This window comes from Sinohyriopsis cumingii, chromosome 5 (genome assembly GCF_028554795.1).
Source record: "Sinohyriopsis cumingii isolate HCF-2022 chromosome 5, ASM2855479v2, whole genome shotgun sequence".
NCBI classification, from domain to species: domain Eukaryota; kingdom Metazoa; phylum Mollusca; class Bivalvia; order Unionida; family Unionidae; genus Sinohyriopsis; species Sinohyriopsis cumingii.
In genome coordinates, this window is record NC_142965.1 from 154,451,420 (window position 1) to 154,464,857 (window position 13,438).

Genomic DNA, 13,438 nt, shown 5'->3' on the forward strand with positions numbered 1-13,438 from the left:
TATTTCTTTCCTCTGTTTACAACACAGCTGTCAACATCCACATGAATATATTTTATTTCCTGTGCCACACAGTGCTCCACAATGTGTGCAACACAGTTGTTAACATCTAAATATACATACATCTTTGTTCCACACAGCATTTAACTTCATTACAACACAGTTGTCAACATCTACATGTAAATCTTTACTTCCTGTGCCACACCATGTTTTCCTACATTTGCAGCACAATTTTTAACACAGACTATTACATCCATAAGCTACCAGTAAAATTATTTTAAATTGTCAGCAGCATCAGTTTTGCTTTCAATTTTGATATAAATTCTAATAGATTCAAACCTTACAGAGTAAGCTCTTCTAATGAAAGGTACAAACAAAATACATTAGTGGAAGATCATTGGGGTCAGTGACATCTTGAGACTAGTCACTGGGAGTCAGTGAAATATTAATATAAGTCAGTGGGGTCAGAGGAGTCTTGAGACAAGTCAGTAGTGTCAGTGGAATCTTGAGACAAGTCAGTAGGATCAGTGGAATCTTGAGACAAGTCAGTGGGGTCAGTGGAGTCTTGAGACAAGTCAGCAGAGTCAGTGGAATTTCTTGAGACAAGTCAGTGGGGTCAGTGGAGTCTTGAGACAAGTCAGTGGTGTCAGTGGAGTCTTGAGACAAGTCAGTAGGGTCAATGGAATCTTGTGAAGTGATAATATCATGCAGCAAATGAGTAGTCAACATGTACCAGTAAAACTCTATTTTGACAACAGTATCAAACATTTAAGTGCTGGTGGCTCACTTTTTTAATGTTACTGGGGGTGGGGTTGTTTGTTTATTTTTAAACTGTGCTCTGTTTCCTTAATTGTTAAGCATATTTAAGTAAAAGAAACAATTCAAAATGAAAAATGAAAACTTGCCATATTGATCTGAAAATCCAATGACACCATTTCCTCATGAATAAAAACAAGTTTAAATAATTGAAACAATTTAATTTGTCTTACTTAAAACATATTTGCTTAGTTGTACTTTAAAAGTTTTTGAACAAAATCCAGAAGTTAAAATGGCACTTGAAAATTTGTTGTAATGGAATGATAATCTAATTAGTCCATCTGCATTTGAATACAAGCATGATTTCATTTTTCTACATCAAAGTTGTTCTTGCTGATTTTTCTGAAAATGTTCTTGTAAAACTAGATTAGTCCTTCTATTTTAAATCTGTTAAAAGTAATTGACACATTAATAAAATGATCTGAATTTTTAAAATTCTTAACCCTGGTAGTGCAGAAGCCATATATTTATGGATGATGTCACCTGGCTGTGTATGCGAGAACCATATATTTATGTCAAACCTCACCTAGCTCTGTGTGCAGATACCATATTTTTATGGCACAGGACAGTGACGTCTACGGATGTCCAATTTAGGCCGATCATTAATTATGTGCTAATAATAACAGGGTGATAGCATATGTTATTGTCTCGAAAATCACGGCCCTGCATCACTGTAAAAGAATATCAGTGAAACAAATATTCAAACCGACTTATTTGCAGAGGAAAGTCTGTTGTCAACAGTGGACGTTGATGTAAACAATATGGTGGCTGTTAAGTAGTTGCAGTCTCACAGCTGTCCTATTCTCAGTTGGCGCTGATTACTGTATATATGTATGGGATAGTACAAATTAGAACAAAGTTTTTTTAGGGCTTTGTGTGGTGGATTCAATAGCCATATGCAGAGTTTTCCAAATCTGAGAATTTTCTGCAGGAATATACGTGTTGACATGAAATTGCTCTGACACTATCATGTGTTGATACATAAGTGCTTTAACATGACCATCCCATTCAGTAACAACTTCAAGTTCCACTAAATCGAGCTTAAACTATATAGTAGCCAAGTTTATCAACAAGTCTGTCATGTGCAGAGCCTTTTCTTATATCAGGTGATATATTGTATCATCAAGAGTGAGGTCTGTACTAGCTTGAAAGTGACCAACCATTGATTTTACGGGGGGGGGGGGGGGGGGGGGGGAGGGTCGAGTGTCAACTCCAGCATCTTCCTTCCTTGCCTATCATTTAAAAAAATAAAAATTACAATATTTCTATCACATTATAAAGTTCAATTTGCTAGGTTCTCTCTCTCTCTCTCTCTCTCTCTCTCAACAATCAAGTTGAGAAAGAAATGGATGAGAGAGAGAGAGAGAGAGATTTACTTTTTAATGTAACCAACTCTTACGACAGCAACGTGAAATGTATGTGGATTTGGAATCTAATAATCAAGACCACCATCCAACATCTGAACTTTCGACCCAGTAGAAATCTTTTTTTTTTCCTCGTCAGTTCATTTTGTTTCATTTTAACAGAGCTAGTTTCCGAGGTAGGCCAATAAACAAAAAACTTGATCTCTTTTTTTTTCCCTCAAATGTTTGACAATGTAGAAGTTAAGATATGTTAAGATTGTTGCTGAAAAATTTAATTTAAAATAATTTAGGCAAGCTGCAATTATTAATTATCATTGAAAACTTCACAACTACATAATTTATAATCAATGAAAAATATTTATGTTAATTTTCGATAATAATGACTTTCAGGCCTCTCAAATGTACAATTCACTTGAAAGAATACCTGATAGCCAATATCACTATTGTACATGTGTACCGGACACAAGCACTCCCCAGTGTTTCAAACTCCATCTCAGTGTTCATACTGTTGTTTATTTCTGCCTCGCTTGGTGGTAAAGATTAAACAGCTAACTTGGTAGCACACTGGCATTGTTTGGTTGTTTCATTACCATATATAACCGAAAATTGGTACAAAACTCTTGTGTCGCGAGAATACCCAAACTAATGCCTGTGATAATATTGCTCTATCTGATGATACTGCATTCAAATCATTCAGATGTAGACACTAGAATGTAAAATAATTTAATGTGTCTATTTGGTAGGCCACTAACATTTGTGGAAGTGAATAATTTTTAACAGTATTTTTTTATTTTGAAAGAAAAATTTATTATTGTTTCATTTACATGATGTGATGAAATAATAGTCCACTGCAGTCGATAACAAACCTGCAGCTGGATTTTGTGTCAGTTACTAAATTTGTCACATGTATAGAGATAATTGTTTTCATCAAAAATGCAACCAACAGTAACTGCTTATAGAGATGTTTACACAAAATTATGTAAGACATCTGCCTTTCAACAATTTTCAAATGAGATAACTAGTTCTCGGTTAGTATGACTTCATTGAATAAACAGTATTCTCTTCACCCTAAAACATGACAAATATAATTGTTCTACATTATGATAATTATTATTTTACCTTCATAATTAAAACAACTTGATAACATCGAGTACTTTAAACAATGAATGCTGTATTTAGTTGGATAAAAGATTCTGCCAACAATATTATTTTAAACAGTCTTTTAAACCTTTCAAATACTAACATTACTTTTTGGTTGCTATGGCAACCAAAGTAAATTTATAATTATTTATCATTTTCAGTATGATTAGTATTTGTTCCTTATCAATGAACTATATAAGAGAATGGAATTATGTTTTATGTGGAGAAACTTTGTGAATAATAACTACATAAATATTGCGCCATCTAAATAGTGTACCATACTGAAATGTAGAGACATGTTTGAAAGTAAAGTTTTAATTATCTAGCAGAGGCCTAAAAGTAATGAACTAAGGATATGTAAAATGTAGAAACAAATTAACTGTCCATGTACACATTCAGAATGACTATATTTGATGGAACACTATATTTGATCTTTTTGGTAAAAAAAAAACTTTTCCACCCATTTTCTCTATTTGGCTGCTATGGTAACCATGAACATGTCAATCTCACCAACATTTTTAGTGTTTGCAATCTGCTTGCATATATGCATCACTGTGTACAATTTCACAGCAATCTGATTATAAATACTAGTTTTGAAGTTGTTATATGGATTTGGCCCAAAAAGTCTGTATTGTTCTAAAACATTTCAGCATACACAGAGAGGGCAGTTAGAGGGCAACAGACTGGATGTACTTCGCAGTCTTCGAATAATTTTGTAAGTTTCTGTGTTTTTGGTAGTTGCATCCCATTGAAAATGTCTATGTAAGAATTATGCTTTTCTATTTTGTTCAATTTCATTTTAGAAATATTAAAAGTAGTCATTTCAAATACTGGATGCAGGCGACACATTTTTACCATACATGGACTGTTCTAACAACCCGGACAGTGGGCAGTCTGGATGTTTACATAGACAGCTTCTGTTGAATCGCGATCAAGATGCCAAATGGCGACAACCAGTTAGAAATTATAAATTGATGAATTAATGACTAATTTGCTTACCCAGCCAGAAATCAGATGTGAGTTATTGCATCTTGAATTGAGGGCTTGGTTCCAAAACCCATTAATTCTTCAGTTTAAACTGGCCTGAAAGTGCACTCTTCTGATCATGTAACTAATGGGAGGGCTGACACTCGAGTGCCCTAATTTTGACTGTGTAATTATTATTCAAGAAACATTTTTAATTTATAAACCTTCGTCGCTTCTTCCAAAATTCATTCGTTAGGAGAGCAGGGAAGGTGGCAGATGGAGTTATGTCCCCTTACCCAGGTTGTGGCCTTAACTTCTGTAACATTTGTACAGCAGCTTCGAGGAAAGTCTTGCACTAGGTATGGACAAAAGTATCACATTGTACAGACTGAAACTTCCTTCCTGCAAATACCACAGAAAATGTAATCCACGGCATTGAATAGGTGCTGAGGGACCCCAATAACAAGTAAAGATGTTGATAAAGGACCTACCACGTATAAATGAACTTTCTTAGATGAAAGGTATCATATTTGACCACCATTTTAGAGGTTTGATAAGATCCTTCTGAGAGCAAATTCAATCAATGCAAAGCTGGTAGCAACTGCCCTGACTTCATGACCTAATATATTGGAGTAATTACTTCCATGCGGAGGCTCTACTCCATAATTTTCTAGTTTTTCAATGGGATGAGTTTCTAAATAAAGAACTAATTTCAACTTTGTCATGAGGGATCAAATGCTATTTAAAGAAATGCTGATTTTGAGATGAATCAAATTTCTTAAAGCATTCAATAACTATCAGAAGATGTGGGCCTTTAGCTATTACGGATATCTGTTTCATCTTTTTAACTTATAATAGTTTTATTTAAGTCTTTTTGGGTTTATGACACTTATTTTTAAATTATATAATTCAGTGGCTGGCTAGCACTATAGTAAGGTACATGTACACTATGTTGTAGGAATTTCATTCATAAACCAAGGCAGATCGCAAAGGTCAGGTTAACAACTATTTAGGTCAAATATGCCATGCATTAATTTGAATGGAGGCCACCTAAAGATCGTGTGAAAATAGGTGTATTTGCCCTATAGAGTTATCATGGTTCAACAGACTAAGAATGTCATAACATGATTTATTGATTTAATTTTTTTTAAGAATCTTGAAGTGAATCAGATTATGTTGATTGGGTGCATATATAGAGACTGTATAATGAGAATACAAACACCACATATTCTATTATTCAGTATATGCCAGTTCTGTAACAGTCGTGGAGATGAAGTAATGATTTATTTATAATATTTGTTCATTGGATTTAGCTTAGTGGGAAAGATTTAATTTAAACAGTTAGTACCTTTTGGATGACGTGAATTTAATCAAGGATTGGAATATTTAAATAATTCTATTGGAGTATGTGAAATTTTGAAGGACTTCATTGATATTCTAGGTTCACAGGATTACCTTGACATAGCAACATTTTGGATTTACAACTGTAATTCTTCAGTGGTATTAGCGCAGTAGCAAATACACACATTAGAACCTTCATTCGTAATACCTTTGAACAGTTTCTGGATTAGTGTGAAATAGAGGGCACAATTTAAGATAATATTCTAGGAATTCATACACTGTAAGTAATTTTTAATTCTTTAACTTTGTTTGATTTTATATTTTAGTTTTAAAAAATTTTATTTTGGAAGATTGAATGCTTGATGGGTTTACCTTGACTTGTTACTTAATATTAAATCGGCAGACATAACAGTACTTATTCTATGGTTGGTTTTATTGATTAACACATCTGGGAGTTCATTTTGGAGTAGATCAAAACTTGTGATCCAAACTTTTTAATTACACTAAAAATGTTCTAGGGGAAGAAACAACTTTCTTGATCACATTAAGTTCCTAATTATTCTTGCAAACAATGCTATGCATGCATATAAATCACTTTGTGCCTCGAAATGTCAAACTCTCACTTATTTTAAACATTCTGTTTAATTATTTAAAATGCTGGAAAACAATAATAGCCTAAGTAAATAATAGAAATGAATTTAAGGAAAAGCAAACCCTGTTGTCAACTTCTGGTATGTGATATTTTATAATATTTTATTCAGCTATTTGACATTCTCATTACATTGTTGTTTCTTTGGTAGGTGGTGGGGGGGAGGCCAAAGAAAAAAGTTATATTCAAAAACAAAAACAAAACACAACGTGCAATTTTATAACATCTTCTAGTTTGCATAAAAGTGTCTATGTGAATAATATTTGTGAATGTGTATGTCTGAAGAATGCACCAATATTTTAACTAAAATTTGTACAAGAGATACAAAACTGACTAGCTTTAAGCATGCTAAGCAAGGCTGATTATTGGAAATTGTTTTATTTGTGGGGCGCTAACTTTTTAACTGACATGTGTTTTGTTATGTAAAGTTGATGTAATTAATGCTCATAATAATTTTAGTGACTGTTCAATGTCCTATGGAAATCCTGGTGCTTATAGTTTTATCCATGTTGATGGCAATAGGGGTCATTTGACTAAAGGCAACCATCAAATGATGAAAGAGAGAAACATTTCATATCATAGGTCTACAGTAGAAAACATAATCATCATCCAGATGTATATATTCATTATTTCACTGTTGTATCTAACCTCAATATGAAAGACACATGCAATGAAAGGACATATTTATGTGTTTTGTGAGTGTCCTTTATGGATAGATCTTATACAATAACTTAACAATGTTATAAATGTTATAATAATGTTATACAATAACTTAACAGGTGCAAATACACTACCATCTTCTGTCAGTTCATTATTGAAGAGTCCTTCTGCCACCAAGTATGCTCCAATATCGTTATGGTAAAATCGAATCACGTCTCCTGCCTGGAAATAAAAATAGCCATAAGCAGATCAACATAAGTGAAATCTCCATCAATAAACAATAGGTATCAACGCTTTCAGTATGTTATATTTTAAACAAATCATAAATAATGCACTTTGCTTTAGATTTTGTAGAAATAACACACTTATTCACTTGCCTTTACTTTATTTATACAGTATTTGTCACAGAATATGCAGGAAATAACTTGATTTTGCCTTAGAATGATTTGATCATTTTTGTCCTACATGTGTACAACGTTACCAAGGGTGGATAATTGTTTCTCTAGTTAAGCAACTGAACTAGCATGTATCTCATTGTAGATCACTTGTGGCAAGAGAAACTAAAAATATGGTATGCATGGGTATTTTACCCTTACTAATACTCACTCTCCTGTAGATTTAAGGCAGGTTTATTTTCTAACTGACGCACTGGTCTTTTGGATCTTGTCAAGGAGTGAACGTTCTCCATTTTTGTTCTCCAGCCATAGGGGTAAGTGCTACATTTGCATTTTATTGGATATGTGAAGCATATTCAGTTTTTAATGTCGTATCGTTAAATGATGCCTTTACTGCTACGAGGATTTGAAGCACTGTGAACATTTGAATTATTACAAGTTGCTTTTAGGGGTCTAATTTAGTAATTTTACTTCTAGACCTGTTATTATGACCAGTTTGCTTTTATTGTAGCTGTCTGTATGTATGTCTATACATATGTGCGCATGGTGGATCCATGAAGGATGGGTGTGGCCAATATAAGTGAGGGCCAACCCAATTCAGGAGAACTGTGTGTTGTCTGTACAATTGTGTGTGTGGGTATATCAGGCTGGCTGTCTGGCCATCTGTGTGTCTATATGGACATGGAAGATGATGTAACCATCAAGGCCATACAAAGACAAAACCCCTAATTTGTAAACTTGTGCGTATGGTGGATCCATGAAGGGTGTGTGTGGCTGATACAAGTGTGGGCCAACCCAAGAATTCAGAGTATAAAATAATGGCTGTACCATGACTCACTTTATTAAGAGAGCATAAAATGATAGCAATATTAGTCATTTAGACTTTAGACATAATTTAGAGAGAATATAGCAATAGTGGTACTAACTGGCAGTGTATAAAATCGCCAGTTACATTTTTCTTTAAAGTTGGAAACAATTCTTTAAAGGACACACATAGGTTTGAAAGTTATAAAATATTCCGTGCACTGCATACTTTACTACATTACCAATAGTAGTCACATCGGTTCTAGGCAAGCTTGCATATATTATGTTATATTATATTATATATATTATGGGTGAATAGTATCCATGAGTTAAGTCAGTAATATAAAAACTGACATTATCCATGAGTTAAGTCAGTAATATAAAAACTGACATTGTCCATGAGTTAAGTCAGTAATATAAAAACTGACATTGTCCATGAGTTAAGTCAGTAATATAAAAACTGACATTGTCCATGAGTTAAGTCAGTAATATAAAAACTGACATTGTCCATGAGTTAAGTCAGTAATATAAAAACTGACATTGTCCATGAGTTAAGTCAGTAATATAAAAACTGACATTGTCCATGAGTCAAGTCAGTAATATAAAAACTGACATTGTCCATGAGTTAAGTCAGTAATATAAAAACTGACATTGTCCATGAGTTAAGTCAGTAATATAAAAACTGACATTCTCCATGAGTTAAGTCAGTAATATAAAAACTGACATTCTCCATGAGTTAAGTCAGTAATATAAAAACTGACATTCTCCATGAGTTAAGTCAGTAATATAAAAACTGACATTGTCCATGAGTTAAGTCAGTAATATAAAAACTGACATTGTCCATGAGTTAAGTCAGTAATATAAAAACTGACATTCTCCATGAGTTAAGTCAGTAATATAAAAACTGACATTCTCCATGAGTTAAGTCAGTAATATAAAAACTGACATTCTCCATGAGTTAAGTCAGTAATATAAAAACTGACATTCTCCATGAGTTAAGTCAGTAATATAAAAACTGACATTCTCCATGAGTCAAGTCAGTAATATAAAAACTGACATTCTCCATGAGTCAAGTCAGTAATATAAAAACTGACATTCTCCATGAGTTAAGTCAGTAATATAAAAACTGACATTATCCATGAGTTAAGTCAGTAATATAAAAACTGACATTGCCTTTATCATATAAACTTGTCAATAGCTGAAATAATAAAAATATAATCCCATCTTCGAACCTTAACTTTCTTGTCATCATCTGGAGCAGGTTTGTGCTTCTTGCAGACTGTGAACCCAGATTGATGGACAGACAAATTCAATTCATGGCTGCAATAAATAAATCACATTTACCTTGATATTAATATGCTCTCAAAGATTTACTGCAGTGTTAAATCAAACTTGTCCAAAATAAGAATTTCACAGAATAATATATTTCGCCTGTTCTACCATTATACAATCCAAAATACGTATCTATCAAAATTGCTAGAGCAAGCAAAGTATGTCAGTGTAACCATGTTTTATAACTTCGATTTTTAGTAGCCGAAATGAATCCAGTTTCATGACGATGAATGTCGAAGCAAAATGTTCAAACAAATGCCACTCAGTACAGTAACATGAACAGTGTTGAATGGAGTACCACTGTAAGAAATTAACAACTGCAAAGAGTAATATGCTCAAAGTTCATTACTGTATATACCACAGTGTCAAGCAAACTGAGCTGAACAAAAAATATTTTTATAATTACTGAAGAATGAATAGTCAACTTGTGAATACAAATTCACTTACGCATTTAAACTGTAGAGGTGGGAAAAAAGAAAAACCCGTAGCACATTTCTGAGATATTGTGAGATATTTGCAATTAGTGTTCTTGTTTATATATATATATATATCTAAACTTTGAAAAATCTCTTATTCTGCAGAATGTATCACTTACTAATAGATTTCAGTAATGTAGACGGCAAGTTACTTTGGATTCAGTATATATTCAGGTACCCAAATTTCAAGAACTAATTATCAAAAATGTCCCTGGCTCTTTTTCTCCAATCAATAATAAAATTTAGAAGATATTTTATAAGGTAATTACCAAAATGAAATCAGATATCTCAAATCTGGTGATATTCTGTTTACAGAATTTTTAAAAGTGTTTTAAATGTTTTTTATTTTTGTACTGGTAGTTATATTTGAAAGAGGGTCGGCATCGATCAGACAAATTTGAAAGACTTACATTTCAGATGACAGTCTTTGAGACTTTGCTAAATGTTGTATAGTGGCTTTTATGAAGAAGTTGTCTATTTCTTTCACAATATTTAGCAATGGAATCAGTGTTGAATGATGGAACAGAACACGATGAGAAAGTCTGAAGGGGGTTCTTGCCAGAATAATCACTGTGAAACCATGTGCAAATTGGTTAGGATGTGCTAGAAACGACAGAAATGAGAAGATTTGACATTACTGGTCCACATACCTCTTCTCGTAAATAGAGATTTTTCTCAGATGCTTTTCACTGACATGTAGATACTGGCCTGTGCACTTGACACTCTCTAACACAATCTGATCATCCGCATGAACCTGTCGAGATAGATCGGAATCTAGTCAAAATGCATGCCACATGCTTTATGTGGATTTTAAGGTCTTATCAAAACCTTGTCAGCTTGTGGTCTGTTTTGTATGTGAAGTTATATATATGGTATTATAAATTTTTGTCCATAATTGTAGATTATACTATAAAATGGTGGTCATTTGTAAACAACATGTTTACATGGACAGTTATTTGTCAATGTTTGTAAGTTGTAAATAAATTGTTCACGTAGCTTTTTAAGTTCAGAATATTCTAGAAACAGACCCGTTTACTCACATCTTGGAAATTCCAGAACTTTGTATTGCGATGAAGGTCAAGTATGAAAGGTCAAGAATTATTCATTCCTGTTTCATACAAGTCTTTGGGAGTCTATGCTCAGAGTTTTCAGGTGTGTTCAGATATAATTCAAGGACAAGTATTTATTTCAATCACTCATTATAATTGCTAAGTGTTCATTGACTTGATTAACACATTATTTTTTAATTGTTGTTAATTTATTCAAAGGCATTCTGGATTGCAATCATTGCCGAATCAGGACCTTCAAGATTAATGGAATTCATTCAGAACATTTGATACTTTTGACCTTGTGATAGGACATTTAGGATTATTTAGAATTTATACCACAATACTGTAAGTATTTCTTAGAGTTTCACTTCGTAACTTAAAAATATAAATTATTTATTGATTTTACTAAACTTGTTGGTTTATCTTCTTTCTTTTACATAGTTTTATACCTGCAATCATAACAAAATATCATCTAATTAGTTCCAATTTATATCAGAATCAAGTTAGTGAAATTTTATCTGCATCTGGGAACTTTGGTTCACATCAGAACCAAGTCAACATGCATCTGAAATCGTGTCACAAAAAAGATATGACATGATTGAGAATGGTCAGTCAGTAGGAGTGACTTATGGTGCATTGCAAGCACCAGACAGGTTTTTGCCTTCAATTTTGTATGCATATTGTCACTTCCAAATAGATTTTGTAACATTCATTTAACATAAATTATGTAGAAAATTTTGTAGTCATTGTGAATGGTTATTTTGATTTGATTTCACAATTTATATACATCTATTAGGGTTAATACAAGTATATAGGAATACATTTAATGTAAGTAACTGTTTCCCAAAGCCATTGAAAGATTTGTTCACATATATAAAAAGTGATGTGCAGAACACAGTCTCATTTGTGTGGAACAATATGATTTGCATCAAACTAGCAAGACAGGAACTTGTATCATAATAAAGTTGCAGTTGAATACAGCCACTAATGTAAGGAAAATCTGTCAATTTTAGTTTAATGTGGGCTTACATGCAACAACATTTCTGTGGAAACAGTAGGCAAGATTCTATGAGTTTAAGTACCATCAAAACTGTGTAAATGGATAAAACATAAATGATTATGAAGTATATACTTACCACAACACCCCCTGCCTTAACCTTGTACATTGGCATGATTTTAAACTGGGCGTGTTTTGCATTGTATGCCTGCAACTCCACCTGTGAATACATAAATTCATGTTAAACTTGTACTGCAAATATAGCAGGAAAAAGATCAAAATGTTTAGTGTTGTCTATTGCAATGGCCATTCCTGTGACTTCCATTCCTGTGTGACCCGACCCAATGGCTCTTTACATGACTTTCCACCGCTGTCTGACATGGCCCTATGGTGGCCATTGCCATGACTGCCACCCAAGTATGGCTGACCCTATGATTATTACCATCATGTTCACCCCTATGTGGCCTGAACTTATAGCTATGTCTATTAGATCCAACCTTGTGTTGACTGACCCTATGGATATTATCATGAATTCCACCCTTGTGTAGCCTGACCCCATTGATACTCCCATGACTTCAATCCCTGTGTTGCCTGACCCTATAGATACTCCCATGACTTTCATCCCTGTGTTGCCTGACCCTATTGATACTCCCATGAGTTCCACCCCTGCGTTGCCTGACCCCATTGATAAACCATGAATTCCACCCCTGTGTAGCCTGACCCCATTGATACTCCCATGAATTCCACCCCCGTGTAGCCTGACCCCATTAATACTCCCATGAATTCCACCCCTGTGTAGCCTGACCCCATTGATACTCCCATGAATTCCACCCCCGTGTAGCCTGACCCCATTGATACTCTCATAAATTCCACTCCTGTGTAGCCTGACCCCATTGATACTCCCATGAATTCCACCCCTGTGTAGCCTGACCCTATTGATAAACCATGACTTCCATCCCTGTGTTGCCTGACCCCATTGATACTCCCATGACTTCCATCCCTGTGTTGCCTGACCCTATAGATATTCCCATGACTTTCATCCCTGTGAGGTCTGACCCTACGACTTTTTCCTTTACTTCCACCCCTGTGTAGCCTGACCCCATTGATACTCCCATGACTTTCATCCCTGTGTGGTCTGACCCTATGACCTTTTCCGTTACTTCCACCTCTGAGTGGCCTGACCCTATGGATACTATTGTGACTTCTACCCTTAGTGGCCTGACCCTACAACTCTTCCTTTACTTCCATCACTATGGGACTTGACCATAATGATATTACCATGACCTCCACCCCTGTGGCCTGTCCCTATGGATATTCCCATGGCTTCCATCACTATGGGACTTGACCATAATGATATTACCATGACCTCCACCCATTGTGGCCTATCCCTACGGATATTCCCATGGCTTCCAAAAGTATGGGACTTGACCATAATTCTATTACAATTAAATC

At 34.2% G+C, this 13,438-nt stretch overlaps 1 protein-coding gene across 1 annotated transcript in view; it reads right to left on the reverse strand.

Moving 5' to 3' along the window:
* LOC149800497 (inositol 1,4,5-trisphosphate-gated calcium channel ITPR3-like) overlaps positions 1-13,438 on the reverse strand; it is a 297,708-nt gene that overhangs the window by 267,003 nt on the left and 17,267 nt on the right. Inside the window, exons 6-9 of the mRNA XM_089958443.1 lie at positions 12,126-12,206; positions 10,591-10,694; positions 9,365-9,452; positions 7,068-7,155 (exon numbers count right to left, since the gene is read on the reverse strand). Coding sequence (XP_089814569.1) covers positions 7,068-7,155; positions 9,365-9,452; positions 10,591-10,694; positions 12,126-12,206 — 361 coding nt within the window. The remainder of the gene's footprint in view (positions 1-7,067; positions 7,156-9,364; positions 9,453-10,590; positions 10,695-12,125; positions 12,207-13,438) is intronic.